Source organism: Delphinapterus leucas, chromosome 5, assembly GCF_059928025.1.
Source record: "Delphinapterus leucas isolate spDelLeu-1000000601 "Yukka" chromosome 5, BTC_Dleu_Yukka2, whole genome shotgun sequence".
Lineage (NCBI taxonomy): Eukaryota > Metazoa > Chordata > Mammalia > Artiodactyla > Monodontidae > Delphinapterus > Delphinapterus leucas.
In genome coordinates this window covers 33,761,672-33,780,552 of record NC_143133.1, presented here as the reverse complement: position 1 = coordinate 33,780,552, position 18,881 = coordinate 33,761,672, and the positions used below count along the sequence as shown (strand labels likewise).

Sequence of the window (18,881 nt, the reverse complement as noted above, 5' to 3'; positions counted from 1 at the left end):
TAGATGACTAAGAAGGACCTACTGTATAACACAGGGAACTATACTCAATATTCTGTAATAACCTATACAGGAAAAGAATCTGAAAAAAAAATGGAGATATATATATATATATATATATATGTATGTATGTATAACTGATTCACTTAGCTGTACACCTGAAAAGTACACAACACTGTAAATCAACTATACTCCAATAAAACTTTAATGGGGCTTCCCTGGCAGTCTAGTGGTTAAGACTTCGCCTTCCAACGTGGGGTTGTGGGTTCAATCCCTTGTCGGGGAGCTAGGATCCCACATGCCTTGTGGCTGAAAAGCCAAACAGAAGCAGTATTGTAACAAATTCAATAAAAACTTTAAAAATCGTCCACATAAAAAAAAGTCTTTAAAAATAAATTTTAAGAAATGAAAAAATAGGGGCTTCCCTGGTGGCACAGTGGTTGGGAGTCCGCCTGCCGGTGCAGGGGACGCGGGTTCGTTCCCTGGTCCGGGAGGATCCCACATGCCGCGGAGCGGCTGTGCCCGTGAGCCATGGCCGCTGAGCCTGTGCGTCCGGAGCCTGTGCTCCGCAACGGGAGAGGCCACAACAGTGAGAGGCCCACGTACAGCAAAAGAAAAGAAAAAATAAAAGTACTAGTGTTACAATTCTGGAGATAGTAGAGCAGCATTAGAAAGTAAGTGACATTTATTGAGGAACTTGTCAGTGCCAGGAGATTTAACGTCCACATTTCATTTAATTCTCAAATTCATCTCAAATGTAACTATTACTTCCATTCTACAAATGAGAGATTTGAGGCTCAAAGAATTTTGTTTTTTAAAGTCATTCCCGAAGTTACTTCACAAATCCTAAATGACAGTGATTTCTGATTCTGAGTCCAGTGTTCCAGGCAACTGCATCACTGTGTCCAGGGTCCAGCAGAACTCTGATGTGGGGAGGGCTAAAATCTAAGGGAAAAATGAGGAGAATATGGCCTCTAATCCTGGCTCTCCATCTCCTGAAAGGACTTTGGAAAAATCATTTCTTTGTTTTAAAGTCAGATTTGTCCATCCTTATTTAATATGGATAAATAACCTCTTATCTCCTCATATGTATAAGGAGTTAAGCAGTTAATATACGCAAAACTTGTTGAAAATATAAAGTGCACTTCTATATCTGTAGGAAGAATGACTTGTTACTATAATAGACCCACATTAGCAGGTCCATTATCACTTCCAATCAGTTCAGTCCCAAATCATTATCACCCCCAAGCTGGCAATGTTTTGGGGAGCAGATCTATCACATATTTCTTATGTGTCTCCCAAATCATCTTAACACGTTCTGGGTTGGATAGTGGATGCATTTTTATGTGATGAAGTGGTGAATAAATCAAACTATTCTCCAATATGTACTTGAGTCATCAGTTATAGACCCAATTTTATTATATATCAAAAAGGATTCCTTAAATACCTGGACATAATTAGCCCAGGTTGCTTTATGAACGGTCATAACACTGGTTCATAGTATTATCCAATTGATTTTTAACAGGAATAATGACCAGTTCTTTCTATTATCACATAAAAGAAAATATTTTATTTCCCTCAAATCCACTGCTTGCCTTTCAGACAAACTCAGGAAATGTTAGTAAAATAAATAGCGAAAAATAATTTACCTAGAACCCGAAATTTCACTCTTCGTGCCTCTAACAAATTGACAGTAACTGCTCCATTTTGAGCATTTACTACATATGTACTATAATCTGAACTTTACATACCCTACCTCTTTAATTTTATAATGACCCTGTGCAATTGGATCTATTACTGTCCACATTTTATAGATGAGGAAACAGGGTCAGAGAGCAAAAACTAACTTGTCCAAGTCATAATCTGTCCAAGTCTGTAGCACAGCCTGACCTGAACCCATACAGACTAATTCTAAAGTACAGCCTTTAACTGGTGTCAAAGAAAAACCCACAGTGTAAGAGTTGTGAGTTTAAGTTTTATTCAGGGACTTACTGAGGACTATGAGGAGACGACCTCTCAGTGGCTCTGAGGAAACGACTCCAAAGAGGTGGAGGAGAAGCCAGTTTATATATGATTTTTTGGGCTAGGAAATACACGCAATCAAACATACATCTTGCTGAAAGATTACTGCTAGTCACAAAGAACAGATATCCCAAGTTAATGATTTTAGTGCTTTTCTCTATATGGGAAGATGTAAGAATCTGGGGTGATTGAAAGGCTTCCTGAGTTATACACCCAACCATCTGAGGGTCTGTTTATCCAAAGCGACGAGTGTCTCATCCTGTTTTTCATCCTGAATTCCTCTCAGGGTGGGCAATTGCAGTGGGTGATGACTTACCCTCATAGAACCAGGTAGTGAGCGATGCCCTTTGTTTTTCTTTGTTTATCTTTGTTTACTCCAGAACCCTGCACACTAACCAAGGGCATAATCTAAGAAAACCAGCTTTCTTTTCTTGCCCACCTCCATTAAGCTCATTATCCTTTGTTTTATAAAAGACAGGAGGGAAGGAACGAAAAAGGGAGAAGGGAAGGAGGCGGGTGGAAAGAAAAAAAGGAAGAAAAGGGAGGAAAGAAGGTCCCTCAGCGTCATCCACTAGGTTGTTGTCCCCCCCCAACAATCTAGGTATAAAATGGGACCCATCCAAATTTTTAACACTAATCAATGTTGTCACAAAATAAATATGTGAAGTGCCAGTTTGGTCTGACTTGATGTCATCTTGCCTTTGTTTTGCATTTATCAGGAAAAGTATTCTTGCAGATTAAAGGGCCACTGGAAGATATTTATAAAATCTACTGCTATCACCACGATGAAGCGCACAGTGTACTGGAGTCCTATGAAAAGGAAGAGGAGCTGAAGCAACATTTGAGCCTCTGTATTCAGTCCTTAAAGTAAGGCCTTTTCGGGCTTCCCTGGTGGCGCAGTGGTTGAGAGTCCGCCTGCCGATGCAGGGGACACGGGTTCGTGCCCTGGTCCGGGAAGATCCCACATGCCGCGGAGCGGCTGGGCCCGTGAGCCATGGCCGCTGAGCCTGTGCGTCCGGAGCCTGTGCTCCGCAACGGGAGAGGCCACAACAGTGAGAGGCCTGCGTACTGCAAAAAAAAAAAAAAAAAAAAAAAAAAGTAAGGCCTTTTCAAATGATTTCCATGCACTCTCAGTCACCTAGCAGGGAACATTTTAACTGGATGTAGATGAAAGGTCTCCCATAAATCCTATGTTTTATGAGGCTTGCTGGGAGCTCTACTTTGTGTTCTCTTCATGAAAAGCTGACATGCCAGAAACCCTGATTGACTTGGTTTTTTTCCCTGCAAGGATGACTAAAAATAACATGGGAAAGATACGGGGCTCTGTAGAGACAGAAAAATGCAATATCAAAAAATGAAATGTAGAAGAAAAGCCCCTCTTAAAGCTGTTGTTACTTTCCTGCTCCCACCTAGGTCAAGTAATATGTGAAACAGCCTGTGTCACCGTGGTCACAGGAACACGTGGAATAATAAAGTTAGTGGGATGTCCCATGACCCTCTGAATGGCCCTTGCCATCCCCCAAACTCACTGTGGGGAAGGAGGGGAGATTGGCAAAGACAAGTCAGGCCCTGTTAAAGTTAGTTTCAGGAAAGTTAGTCACGCCTTCCTTCCTCATCTCTAAATTGTTGGTGGGAAGTGCTACCTAATGTAATTATTTTTAACCTGGGAGAAATATCTATTCACTATAAAAATCTGAAAAAGGGAGTTCCCTGGTGGCCTACTGGTTAGGGTTCCGGGCTTTCAGTGCTGTGGCCCAGGTTCAATCCCTGGTCGGAGAACTGAGATCCTACAAGCCGTGTGTACGGCCAAAAAAAAAAAAAAAAATTCTGAAAAAAAATATAAGAAAGCATGAATAAGATAAAAACCCTTACTATTCCATGTATTAATTCCTTGCTAACCATGAATTAAAAACCATAGTTTGCATTTTTTTCTGATCTTATTTATACACATAAATATGAACATGTGTTTGGGTTCTTTTAAATGGAATTAGTATCTTACTGTATCTCCAGTTTTCTACCGAATGAAGCTTAAAGCCAAAATGTCCTCCCTACTCCACATCTTACCCAGTGGCTCTATTGTGGTTTTTCACCTCTAAAGGTTATCCATTGTCAAATGGTCTTGATTAAGCTAAGAATTAACCAAGCAGAGAAAGCTATGGTGTATAAATCAACACACACCAACCAGTCTGATCCTCCCCTTTTATATACTCTATTGCAGGGGCGGGGGCAGAAAGGGGGGTCTAATGTGGTACAACTGAATTAAAGTGAAATCAGGAGGCTAAATGAGACTACTCTGGAGAAAAGCCTTTCCAGGCTAGAACTGGGACTGAAGATGGGTTTAAACTGGGCCCTACAAATTTCTTAAAATTAACTTTATCGCCCTCTACTGGCCATTAAGTTATTGCAGTTCTTTAACCATTTTCATGCTGCGGAAAAGTAACAATTTCAAGTCACTAAATCGCAAGCAGTTATTTAGCACCTGTGCTGTAATGAGCATAGATCTGGGTCCTGAAAATACAAAAATAAATCATGCTTAAACCGTGCCCACAAGCAGCTCAATATGATCAGGTGATTCTTAAAGATAATATGTGATGAGTAGTTCCAGTTCACTATTTCTCCATTATTGCTGTTTAGTTCAATGTTAGCAAATCAATTTAGATAAACCATAAAGTTTGAAGTTGTAGCCATCTTAATAAATTCATATATTAGAAGCAACATCTTCTAAATTTACAGGTGCTTTGTCCAAGGAAGAAATAATAGTGTTATTCTGGGTGTGAATGAACACCTTTCCTACCTTAAACTAGTGGCAAGATCTAATCTAATTAATGTCTATCTTGAGCCATTTTCCTTCTTCAGTTTCCAGAAATAAAAGAGAGAAATCTTATAGCAAGTGAACAAGTAGAACCTTGAATCGTCACTCTAACCCCAGCCCCAGGTCTAGAGGTCCACACAGGGAGAGGATGTAGTTAATTTATTTGGGCAAATGCTTCTGACAGCTGACCAGAAGTGGAGCTGTCTGTTCAGAGGGAGATGAACAATAGTTTATTATTCATTAAGCTGTTGACTCCTAAGAGAAAGAAATTAACCGTGCCAGAATATTCCATCAGGCAGTGTAGCTCAGTACCATACCCCGCTAAAACAGCTAAAGCAGAAGTAATTTGGAAACTTCATAAAATCCCAATTACTGAAAATTACTTTCAGACCCAAAGGCTTATTTGATCTTTTTCTGAAAGCTTTAAATTCTTGTCCTGGTGATGTCCCAAATATTGTATATTCTGCCCCGTTCTGCTATGAGGGAATCATTTCAGGCATTGGAAGGTGCTAAGGTTTAGGAAAACACAAAATCCAGAGGAAGTAATACTGGCAGGACTATTTCTTAAGGGAAAGAAAGTCAAAATAAAAAAGTTTAAATTAGAGCTATTTTTCCCAAAATTGCCTTTCCATGAAAATAAAGTTAATGATGAATCGTACTGGTCTGCCTGATAACTGAAAGCAGGAGAATTATTGACATTACTGTGACACTGACCTCAATTGAGTTAAGCTTTAAATTCTGAGAAACAGGTTTTCAAACAGGTTTATAGGCCAAAGAGAGTCTGGAACACCCCAAGGGCTTGGTTTCCCTTGCCAAGTAATCAGTCAAAGCTATTACTGGGGCTCTGCCTTTTCCTTGTGGCTAAATAACGGAGCCCAAGCACAGTTGCCAATTTCTAATGAATATTAGGTGTGGCCTCCATTTTCTACCATGCTGGGGGGTATTGGAACAACTGGATTTGAAGCAGTACCCATGAAGAAGGTGGCTCCGTGCCTCAGACGTTAAAGCAGATTTTAAAGCAACAGAAGTTGCATTTTATCCAAAATTTAAATGTTTATTGAGGGCCTAATAAATATTTATTATAGGTACTAGATAATGTTGAAAATATCTTTTTTTTTTCTAATATATAAACATAGTTCTTGCCTCCTGGGAACATACCTTCTAGTTGGTAGATAAACAAAACCATCTGGAAATCTTAATAATAATACAAGAGTTAATTTAAATAACACACCAGAAGCTGTCACGGTGAGGTTCAAGACTAACTTCCAAAAGGAGAGTAGAGAGATTTCCTGGTTCTGTAACCAAGAGACTTGAGGTCATAACATTTGGTTATTCTTTGAAGCCCATTATCTTTCAAAAGAGCAAATAATATTGGTATCCAGAAAATAATTTTGAATCCCTTTGAAACGTTTGGGCAATGTTTCTTTGTGTGTGAGTTTCCCTACTTTGGACCCACCAGGGATGTGTAATAAAAGTGCAACTGCCTATGCTCTGCTCCAGACTAAAAAAAAATTAGGATTGCTGGGGGTCCACTCCATGAATCTTCACTTTAACAAGCACGCTTGGGTGATCATGGACACACACTCCAGTGAAGATCTACTTTAGAAGAAATCATGCCCATGGTACCCACTCACTGCTTTCCCTGAAGCACACAGGCTGTTTTCATTACTATAGATACAATCTAAGCAGTAATTTCAGGGTTTAGAAACCTTAAGAAAGTAAAGACTAAAACAATCTAGAAGCACAATCTCACATCTGCATCTACAGCTTATAAATTGGAAGTCTGCAAGTTTTTTAGTTATTCCACAAGGAGTATTTACAGCGTCACATTAGTGACCTGTAAGATTACATGAAATACGGATTTAATACAGTTTCTAAACTTATGGAAATTATTTGCTAAATGCCTACTTACTTAGCCTCTTTGGGGTTATTTAAGGTTTCTGCTCTGCATGAGGAAAGTGAAAAATAGAATAGCTGTGAATGCAAGTGTAGCTATAATTAGAATAGTCTGTCTGCAACCTCCTTTATCTGTTTTCCTAGTTATAAATACCACCAAATCCCTGATGCCTTTCAGAGGCCCTAAAGATTTGTTTATTTGTAATAGAAAAAGAATGAAGAGGCTTTTCCAAGTTTTTTGGTAGGTAACCGGAAGATGCATTTCTAACTTCATGTCTAGCTGTTATAAATTTATCTACGTTTTTCTTCTTCCTAACTGAGGCCACCATCCTCAGGAGGAAAACTTCTAACTCCTAGTCATCTGGGTGCTGTGGCTGCTTATATTACTGCTATAGATTTTCCATTCAGGGAAGCTAAAAGCTCATGCAACATGACATCAAAGGAATAGATTTCAATTTGTCCACCACAGTTTATATTTCTTAATATTATTCTAGTGGGGTGTTCCAAGTAAAAATTAAAATCACTTTTGGAAACTCTTTCAGTTCTTTATTACATGACATCATGTTTGAACAAAGACGATAATCCTTAACGGAATAGTCATGAAAAAACTATTGTTAACTGTGAGTCAAATTATAATGACCCCATGAGGGTGTAAGGTGGGGTGGTGGATATATTGTTACTTTACCCCCCAAAGGGGTAAATGGACCCAATTTAACTTTGTCCTTCCTGAAATGTCCTTGGCTGGGGTTAACTTCTGGAAAGTTTTAGCCTAAAAGGGAGATTTTTTTAAATGATAAGCAAATAAAAAGGAGATGTTATAACATAATGCCACTATTCCACTGTTGGAAAACCTCAGGTTCCTTTTCATAAAATGTTATATTTACATTAAACACAGTGTTTAATATATGTTATAATATGGAGGTTTTTTCTGGTTGAAGTAAATGGAATAGAAAGAGAAAAAATTTTCCATGTCTTCTCTAGGAGTTAGAAGAACAATCTTTTCTTTCAACTTCAAAGTATGTGTTTTGCTTCCAAAGTGATTGCATCTTTCACTTGTTTGTTTTCATAGAAAACTGCATTCTTATTTTTATTCAACTTCCATCCCAAATTTTCTGATCTATGACTTGCAGAGCAAAATAAGAAAAGGAAATTCCTTAATAGAAGGGGATAGAAATTGAGGAAAGAATGTGAGCTTAAAGAAAATGAATGGAAAGAAATACTGGGCAGGAGGGTAGTGGTGGTGTACTTTCTTTCATTGAGATAGAAGAGTTCTTCAAACAACAGTTAATAATTGTTTGAAATTGTAGCACCTACTGATTTTTAAAAATTTATAATCCTCTGTTGGATTCCCAACTGGGAGGTCTTGGATTCAGCAAAACCTAGTTATTTCAAGATGTCTAGGGATCCATTCATACACTGTCTGGAGAGCGAAGGGATACTTGCTATACATATATGTATACCATTGTTTTCCACATATATAAAGTACTGGGATTAATTTTTTTTAATTAAGCCCATGAAAATTTATGAAATTCAGCATAGGTAGTTATTGAATTTTTTCTCAATCATTGAATATGAAAAGACCATCTACTATGATGTGATGGGATCACGACATTTTTTTTGTATTGAAAACATTCATTGTGTTCCAGAAAACTGGAAACCAGAGGTCAAGGTGATCAGTTTATTAATACAGGTTATTACTTTATTTCTCTATAGCCACATGAGGCTTTCAGAGAGAAGTTCCTATCTCCTTTATTCTTGAAATTTAACTTGAAAGATTCCCACTTTTTTATTGTTAAATTAATTAATTTGACAAATACGTTTTGTGCTACTGTGTGCCAGTCCGTTTTTCAGGTACTGGGGCTACAACGGAGAACAAAGCAAGGATAAATCCTTGCCCTCCTTGGCATCGGGGAGCGGAGAGATAGACAAGAAACCAAATAAACATATAGTATATTAGAAAGTGACAAAGCGTTATGGGGAGAAATAAAGCAGGGAATGAGAATCAAGAGTACAGTGGGAGGCAGGTACAATGTTTAAGAGGCTGGTCAGGGAAAGCATCACTGGGCAGGGGCATTTGAACAAAGACCTGAGGGAGATAAGGAAGGAGCCATATAGATATCTGGAGGAAGGGCAGTCAGGCAAGTGCAAGGACCTCGAGGCAGGAGCCTGCGCTTTGAAAAGAGCAAGGAGGCGTGCAGTTGCCACAGATGGGGAGAGTAGCTGAACTATGGGAAATGAGGTAGAGAAGACATGGAAGTAGAGGCAGATCGCGTTGCCTTGGAAGGACTTTAGTTTTGCTTGAGCAAAATGGAAGCCACAACAGCTAGCAATGCCGAGTGAAAGTTTTTATGGGAATTATCTAATTGAATAGGTGAATTGTTTATAATCTATCTAGCTATCTATATATATAAAAAACACTATAGACAGAGATATTATAAAGCACTTGACAGTAGCTTTCTGCAAGTCAGTAACACTTTCCTTTGTAGTCTTATCTCAATTTCTCCTAATTACTATGTTTAATAGATTTTTATTTCATAATATAAACAAAGATTAACATTTAAATCCATTTTCAAATGACTAAAATTTACTAACTATAATCTGAATCAACAGTTTTTAAACCTTATACAAAGTGTGAAACAAATATGGTGGATACATACTAAAATAAAGTTTTAGGGATATTATAAAACTAATTCTATAAAACCTTCATGAAAATGACTTATTACATTATTTTACATAATAAAAATTTAAAACTTATATAATGTTTGCTTATTACCTCAAATATCTCAATTTACATGAATTTACTTTTTTTTTCCTTTTCTTACAGGAAAATATACATGCAAGAGTAAGTACTTTTGTTTAAATAATAGATATCAAATGTTAAAATCATGGGGAAAAGCTGATGAATATTTCTGTGCAAATCAGAATTTTTAGTTTTTACAATGATATTCATCGCTTTTAATAAGTCAAGATTGCAAAGACATTTACCCTAGATATTATTGGTGCATTTATTTCCAATTTGTCTGAGATGATCTTACATATTAAATTATTATTATGTGTACCTTATTAAACTTTTTAGAAGAATCTTGGGATATAATTTACTTAAGTCACAAGTTTTTGGTGCCAGGAACTCTTTGGGAACTGCTTGTCACACACATGTTTAGGAATCACTTTAATGTGTCCAAAAATATTTCTTCCTAAGGACAACATTAGTCTAAAAAGTCTCAGATTGATACCATAATGTTTTTGAAGGTTACATAGATTAACATATAAAAGAAAAGCTTCCTTATGCATTACAGTAAAATATTCTGTTTCTTCTGATTTGGACTCTGATTTACAGAGAAAAAAATCATACACACACATACATAGCATGAAAATGAAATATTAAGATGAAATAATTGATTACTAGGACAATATAGAAATTATCTTATAAAAGCAACACACACATACACATACTTTGCAAGATGTCCATTTTTATAGAAGAACAGCATGTCTAGTCTGACTGATATTGATTTGAATATGAAGTCAAATTTACCAGGACTTAAAAAAGCACATGTTTGCCTTAGCATGGTCAGGAGCTATCTAAAGTCCTGAGTTCCTAGTCTGCTTGTGCGTGTGTGTGTGTGTGCGTGTGCGTGTGTGTACATTCTAAACTCCTGAAACTTTACAACAATACAAACTTTACAAAATAAAACTTATATTAACTTAAGCTGTAAATATCTGCCATTCATGCTTTGGTGCAGAGCAACCTTGAGGAAAGACAGAATTTCAGGGTGAGGTGGAAGAATCAGGCATCATACAGGAGACCCATAGACTAAGGTTTTATACCTCAGCCAAGCTGAGAAGTTAGTTTTTGGAATACCAAACAAGCACCCAGTTCTCTCACTTTATAAGCCTTTTCTTTCAAAAGGAAAAAAATATCCTATAGTATAAACAGATGTGATTAGATTTGTTCAAGACCATTTGAATTTGAAGAGGAGTATAATAGAATAGGGCCTTTTGGTCCTTTCACACACCAGAGCTTTCCTGGCTCCTCTTCAATGACAGTTGATGGTATTGGAGGGGTGGGGGATGGCTGTCTCATTATAAAGCCTGTGGCCCTGGCATCGTGCCTAGGACTGGAGATTCACAGAGCTGGGGAATGAGAGAAGAACTTCATATGCTACACATCTATTCTACACATACAATGTATGCTACACATATGATGTATGCTACACATAACGATGCTACAGAGAAACCCAAACCTACGTTGTGGCCAACCCAATACTTAGATTTCTTTTCCTAGAGCTTAGGTCTTTATAACCAAAGACTGAGAGACAGAGACAGACAGAAAGAGAGATTCAGAGAAGGAAAGTGAGCAAATCTTTTAATACGTTAGCATGCACAGGCTCCTACATACAGAATACTTGAAACAAACAGCACCTTGTATTGAAATGCTTGCTTAAAAAATTGCACTGGCTTCTGTGGCAGTCCTGTTGTGTGGGTGTTAGGAGGCTGCTTATGCCCCCCTCTAACCCATCCTATACATCAAGAACTCGAAAATAGGAAGAAGAGTCATAGCGTGTGGCTGCATGAACATCAAAGCCACGTTTGCCATGAGTTATTTTCCTTCCTGTTTCTCTCATTCAGGAAAGGAGGCACAGACGCTGCTGCCTAAAAGAGCAAAAGGCAATGTCAAATGCTATGTAATTGTTGGGCTCCTTAGTAGCTAAGGCCAAGAATGTCGCAACCAGAGTAGTGCATTTATGAGATGTGGGTTTTAAAATGGCTTCAAAAAAATGTCTTACTTATGGAAGCTGAAAACTGTCTTTTTTTCACAATCTGCATTTTAAAAAGTACAGAGAAAGGCAAAGACATTTAAATTTTCTAAAATGTTTACTTTGAATTATAATCTTATGAAAACATCAAAACAGTATCAAAGTGACAAGAGTCATAGAATCTTCCACCAAAGGGTCTCCCCCAAAGCATGGGATACAAGTCCCATGTTCTAAAGCAAGAAAAATATACCTATTCTAAATGTACCTCCAGAAATACACTGTTTTATCTTCAATATTTATACTTCTCTATATGTTTCTCTGCCTGACCAGTTATTTCCACCTTTGGATCTCAGGGTTTCATTTCCACCTTTGGATCTCAGTGTTTCAATCAATCTCAAAATGTTATGTTATTTTTTCTTAAGTTTTGTATTTTTAAAATTATTGAAGAAACACTGAAAACATAGAAAATCAAAATGAGGACACAGAAGAAAATTGGTAGTCACATTCCATTTTAACATCACATGAGTCCCTTACTTCCCTGCAATTGTTTTCTCTACACAGACACATGTTGACTAAAATAGGACAGCTATATATTTCCTGTATGTCAACTTGCTACCTCTTTATCAATACATCATGAGCATCTCTCTATGTCAGTAAACATAAATCCACATTGCTTTATGACTGCATACTATTCTATCTGATGTATATACCATAATTTAGTTTACCAAACCCTTCCAGATACTTGAAGTGTGTCTGTCTTGCAAAGATTGACTTTACGTGTTCATTCTTATACATGATCTTTGAATAATAGTTTAATTATTTTCTTTGGATGGATTTCTAAAAGTGGAATTGCTAGACCAAAGGGCTTTTGATACTTATTGCCAGATAATTTAAGAAAAGTTGAACTAATTTATAGTCCCACTACCATATATGAGTTGTCCATTTATCTACTACTTGCTAGCACTAGATAAAATTAATGTTTGCATCCTTACAACTTATGGCAATGTAATAGGCCAAAAGTAGCATTGTATTGTTTTCATTATCACTAAAAATAATCTTGTGTTTAACCATTTGTATTTCACCTCCAATGAATTATCTTTTTTATTGATTGTTCGCTTTTACCGAGATGTTTATCTTTTTCTAAAAGATTGATGATGGCTCTTTAATTAGCAAGTGTATTATCCTTTTTTCTATCTTATGTACTATGAGTAATTTTTCCAGATTATCACTTGACTTTTAACATAGTGTATAGTTGCTTCTGTTTTCATTTTTATCCATGCAGTTTTACAGAGCTAAATTTTAAAATAGATTTATCACTTTTTTCTATTGTAGCTTTTGGATTTTGTATCTCACTTAGAAACCCTGAGTTTGTTTTTAAACCGTAATCCCATTTTTTCACCAAGATCTTGTATAATTTCATTTTTAACATTTAAATCTTTGATCTATCTAGAAATTATTTTGGTGTAAAGAATCCATTTTTATTATTTTTTTATATGACAAGCTAATTATCACAATACCTGATATTGAGTGGTTCCTTTCTTCCACTGAGTAGGAATGTCATATTTACCACATAATTTCCATACATATTTGTATTTATTTCTTTATTTTCTACTTTGTGTTTGATTTCCATTTGCCCATATATGTACCCATACCAAACTGCTTTCATTTTTGCAGCTTTATATTTTAATATCAGGTATAAATAATCTCAGCTCAGTATTATTCCTTTTCAGAATTTTCTTGAATATTCTTGAATGTTTCTTTCTTTAAAAACTTTCTCTTTTGTTAAAATTATATCTACCCATGGTTTAAAAAGCCAAATAGTTCTACAGGATTTAAGAAAAATAGTAGTCTACTGTATAGCACAGGGAACTATATTCAATATTCTGGGATAAAACATAATGGAAAAGAATATAACAAAGAATGTATATATGTGTATAACTGAATCACTTTGCTGTACAGCAGAAATTAACACAACATTGTAAATCAACTATACTCCAATAAAAATTTTCTTTTAATTAAAAAGAAAAGAAAAATAGTAGTCTCCTCTTCTACCTGCCCCTAAATGCTCCTCACCGAACACAACATTTTCACACATTTTAGTTGACTATTTTGGTATTTATCTTCATGACTCCGATAAAATTTGGCTTTTCCTTTTTAGGTATTGTGTATTGACTTCCCGCTATGGAAGACAAGAATCTCTCTCTCTTCCCTACCCGATCTCCACTATGCGCACACGCACGCACGCACGCGCACACGCACACACACACACGCACACACGCATCCCATCTCACCATTCTCCCTGTGGAGTTACATTGTAATTTGAATTAGAACAATAATCAGTGCTTGAATTATTATACGTGAATAAATTTCAGAGTTAAACCTTGGAATAAATGGATTACTTGTTTTTCTGGGAGTTAACTATTGCCTTTTTTTCCCTCCTTAATTTTCTTTGTACTAATCATTAATGCTGAACTCACAGCCAGTCATCTTGAAGACAGCCAGGTGAATTTGTATGCTATCAATTTCATCTCCTTGTAAAAGCCTCTCCCAGAGCCTTCTGATCTTTTGAGTTTGGACTGATGACACTGGGCATTACTGTCTTTTAGGAACTCCCCTCCCATCATCTAGACTTTCTCTTTGCCTCTCTCCTGTCCTGCTGTAGAGGACATCCTGCAATAGTTTCCCCAATTCATCAAAGAATGCATGGGAAGGAAAATTTTAAGAACTTTTATATCAAAAATGTCTTTATTTTACCCTCACACTTGATTTATATAGTTTGATTTCGTATAGAATTCTAAATTGAAAATCATTCATCTTCAGAATATAAAGGTAATTCTCCATTGTTTCTAACTTTCAGTATTGCTACAAGAAATGAAAATGATTCCTAATTGTTCGTTTTTAACTGTTTAGTTTATATGTTTCCCTGAAGGATTGTAGGCTTTACTCTGTCCCCGATAATTTGAAGTTTTATACATTCCAAGGTGAGTCCATTTCATCCATTGTGCTGTGTACTCAGTGAGTTCTTTCAACCTGCTAACTCATGTTCCTTGAATTATTTCATAGATGATTTCCTCCCCATGTGTTCTGTTCTCTCTTTCTGGGACTCTTATTATTTTGATATTGGAACTCCTAGACTGGTCTTCTAATTTTCTTATACTTTCTTCCATTTTTGTATTTTTGCTCTTCTCTCTGGAAAGTTCCTGAACATTTTCTCCAACACTTGTGAGTTTTTATTTCTGCTATTATCCTTTTAATTTCCAAGAGCTCTTCCTTAGTCTTCCAAATGATCTCAAGGTGCCATTTGTGTAGCACCTTAAGAATTATGCTGTTTCTTAACCAGGTTTTTAACTAGTCCTTCTCATTCTAATTCCCACGCCCCTCTCCTTTCACTTCCATAGGTCTCAAAGACTCTAGTTAATGAACTTTTGGAGGAGTGATTAAATAAATGCTTCTCCATATTACTGGTTCTTTCTGGCCTGCTATATCAACTACCATTTGCTCATCTCCTTTACAGTTTCTAAAATTTGTTAGTAGTTCTGTATTTGTTTTCAAAGCAATTTTAAAATTATGACAAGTGTTATTTGCTTATTATTTGCATAGCAATATGCAGTTTCCCCTAAAGTTGACTTGTGATGTTTTAAAAGGAGAGTAAATTGAAAAAAAATTCAGTAACAGTATAGATGGTTTGTGGCTTCTATAAACTAAATATTAAATTTAAGATATTGTGGCCATAAAATAGAGGAAATTCAAAGTAATATGATCAATAGTTACATGATTAGTTTTCCTTCATTTTCTCCCTCAAATTAAGAAATATAGATATACCTCAATGTTGAGGTATATCTGATTTTTTTCTGTTTTCATCACAGTTTTTACATTGTTTAAATATCATTTTAATTTTCATTTTGCAACTGTTTTCTTGTACTTGATGCAAAGCTCTTTATAGCAAAACTGGATCCTGCTAAAACAAAGCCAGCTGTGTTTACTTAACTTTGTAATGTTCCAATAATAATTTGTAAGGAGATTAGTGTAGCTACTTTCGGTACTAAATATTTGCCAAAGTATTCATGATAAGATAGAGGAATATGAAACAGAATTACAAATTAATAACTACCTTAGTTTTCAGCACAATATGTATGGGGAATTGTGCATTTGGTTACTTTTTGCGGGGGAGGCATGTGATAATTGGCTGCTTGGCTGAACTGGGTTATATCACACATAAGACTCATCTGCCTGGCACAGTGGTCAGAACTCAGTCTTACTGGGAGGGATTAGATGGGGTGAGCGTTGTGGCACTGAATGCCTGGAGTGTCATTATCTAGGAACACATCCTCTATCTTTTCTACCATATTGCTTGTCTGTGTGATGTAGATGTGAGAACATCATTGCTCATCACTTGGGCAACTGTCCACCGTGCTTATCTGAAGACAAAGGTGTCTGGGAGATTTCTCTTTTTTGAGAAAAGCTTTTTTAATATTCGCATCTGTGATGCTTTTAAGAGAAACAGTCATCATTTATTATTGTTATTATTGTCATTTGAAACGTAAAAGGGAGAGAATAGAACTTTGATGCCAAAGAGTGATAGGAAAAGAAGTAATGATAAGATCTGGACAGAACTAAAAGGTCTAGGTTTTTTTTTTTAATATCTTTATTGGAGTATAATTGCTTTACAGTGTTGTGATAGTTTCTGCTGTATGACAAAGTGAATCAGCTCTATATATATGTATATCCCCATATCCCCTGCCTCTTCCATCTCCCTCCCACCCTCCCTATCCCACCCCTCTAGGTGGTTGCAAAGCACCGAGCTGATCTCCCTGTACCATGCAGGTGCTTCCTACTAGCTATCTATTTCACAGTTGGTAGTGTATATATGTCCATGCCACTCTCTCACTTTGTCCCAGCTTACCCTTCCCCCCCCCCATATCCTTAAGCCCATTCTCTACGTCTGTGTCTTTATTCCTGTCCTGTCCCTAGGTTCATCAGAACTTTTTTTTTTTTTTAGATTCCATTTATATGTGTTAGCATACAGTATTTGTTTTTCTGTTTCAGACTTACTTCACTCTGTGTGACAGACTCTAGGTCCATCCACCTCACTACAAATAACTCAATTTCATTTTCTTTTATGGCTGAGTACTATTCCATTGTATGTACATGCCACATCTTCTTTATCCATTCATCTGTCAATGGACACTTAGGTTGCTTCCCTGTCCTGGCTATTGTAAATGGTGATGCAATGAACATTGCGGTACATGACTCTTTTTGAATTATGGTTTTCTCAGGGTATATGCCCAGTAGTGGGATTGCTGGGTCATATGGTAGTTCTAGTTTTAGTTTTTTAAGGAACCTCCATATTGTTCTCCATAGTGGCTGTATCAATTTACATTCCAACCAACAGTGCAAGAGGGTTCCCTTTTCTCCACACCCTCTCTAGCATTTATTATTTGTAGATTTTTTGATGATGGCCATTCTGACTGGTGTGAGCTGATACCTCATTGTAGTTTTGATTTGCATTTCTCTAATAATTAGTGATGTTGAGTATCCTTTCATGTGTTTGTTGGCAATCTGTATATCTTCTTTGGAGAAATGTCTGTTTATGTCTTCTGCCCATTTTTGGATTGGGTTTTTTCTTTGATATTGAGCTGCATGAGCTGCTTGTATATTTTGAAGATTAATCCTTTGTCAGTTCCTTCATTTGCAAATATTTTCTCCCATTCTGAGGGTTGTCTTTTGGTCTTGTTTATGGTTTCCTTTGTTGTGTAAAAGCTTTGAAGTTTCATTAGGTCCCATTTGTTTATTTTTGTTTTTATTTCCATTTCTCTAGGAGGTGGGTCAAAAAGGATCTTGCTGTGATTTATGTCATAGAGTGTTCTGCCTATGTTTTCTAGGTTGGTTTTTTTTGTTTGTTTCGTTGGGTTTTGGGGGTTTTTTGCAGTACGCAGGCCTCTCACTGTTGTGGCCTCTCCCGTTGCAGAGCACAGGCTCCAGACGCGCAGGCTCAGCGGCCATGGCCCACGGGCCCAGCCGCTCCACTGCATGTGGGATCCTCCAGGACCGGGGCATGAACCCATGTCCCCTGCATCGGCAGGTGGACTCTCAACCACTGAGCCACCAGGGAAGCCCCTAGGTTGGTTTTTTGACGGATCCTGATAAGCAAGAAAGGAGAGCAGCTCAAAGATACAAGTATATTCTTTAATATATCTGGGCATTTTTTTTTGTAATTAAAATTTTTTCAATATGTATGTAACAATAGGCCACACGGATACGCTATCTTATTAAAATTGAGGTTTGTTTGATTGAATTGTGTGATTACATCTATATTTTGATGGTATTTTCAGTGATTTTTATAAGACTAAATAAACTGATATTTGGTGCTAGTAAAAAGGAAAACTCAGAAAAAAATCTGATCTTATTCATAAGGATAATGATTTCTTCTAATCAAGTTAATACCTTCCATATTCCTGACTTGTTCTTATTTAAGGAATTATTTCTACTTAAGTGTCTAAATTAGTGAAGAATTTATGTTTAAGATATAGAAAGATGTTGTCCGTCGTATCCAAAGCTTTGGCTACTGATATGCCATCAGTGAGAAAATATGTTTTTAGTCATTATATTTTCAGTATTCATAATAGATTTACATTTTTTCCCAACCACTTCACCCAGTCTTCTTGGAAACCAGTAATATCTGTCTCCCTCTCTCCCTCATTTCCTCTTTGTCACCCTGTCTCCTTATTTCCCTTCCCCCTTCCTTAGTAGATTTGGTGCAAATGGGTAGGAAGTACAAGATAAAGTCTATCGAAGCAACTCTTTTTTGACAAGGGAGGCAAGAATATACGATGGAGAAAAGAGAGTCTCTTCAGCAAGTGGTGTTGGGAAAGTTGGACAGCTGCATATAAATCAATGATGTTAGAACACACCCTCATGCCATACACAAAAATAAACTCAAAATGGCTTAAAGACTTACGTATAAGACATGACACCATAGAACTCCTATAAGAGAACATAGTCAAAACGTTCTCTGACATAAATAATACCAATGTTTTCTTAGGTCAATCTCCCAATGCAATAGAAATAAAAGCAAAAATAAACAAATGGGACTTAATCAAAATTATAAGCTTTTGCACAGCAAAGGAAATCATAAACAAAACAAAAAGACAACCTATGGACTGGGAGAAAATATTTACAAATGATGCAACTGACAAGGGATTAATTTCTAAAATATACAAACAGGTCATACAATTCAATAAGAAAAAACAACAAACAAACAACCCAATCGAAAAATGGGCAAAAGACCTAAATAGACATTTCTCCAAAGAAGACATACAGATGGCCAATAGACATATGAAAAGATGCTCAACATCACTAATCATTAGAGAAATGCAAATCAAAACTACAATGAGGTACCA

At 36.5% G+C, this 18,881-nt stretch overlaps 1 protein-coding gene across 1 annotated transcript in view; it reads left to right on the top strand.

Annotated features, from left to right (window-relative positions):
- Window positions 1–18,881, top strand: part of ARHGEF38 (Rho guanine nucleotide exchange factor 38) — a 154,922-nt gene that overhangs the window by 96,530 nt on the left and 39,511 nt on the right. The window contains exons 4-5 of the mRNA XM_022567071.3: window positions 2,739–2,886; window positions 9,552–9,569. Coding sequence (XP_022422779.2) covers window positions 2,739–2,886; window positions 9,552–9,569 — 166 coding nt within the window. The remainder of the gene's footprint in view (window positions 1–2,738; window positions 2,887–9,551; window positions 9,570–18,881) is intronic.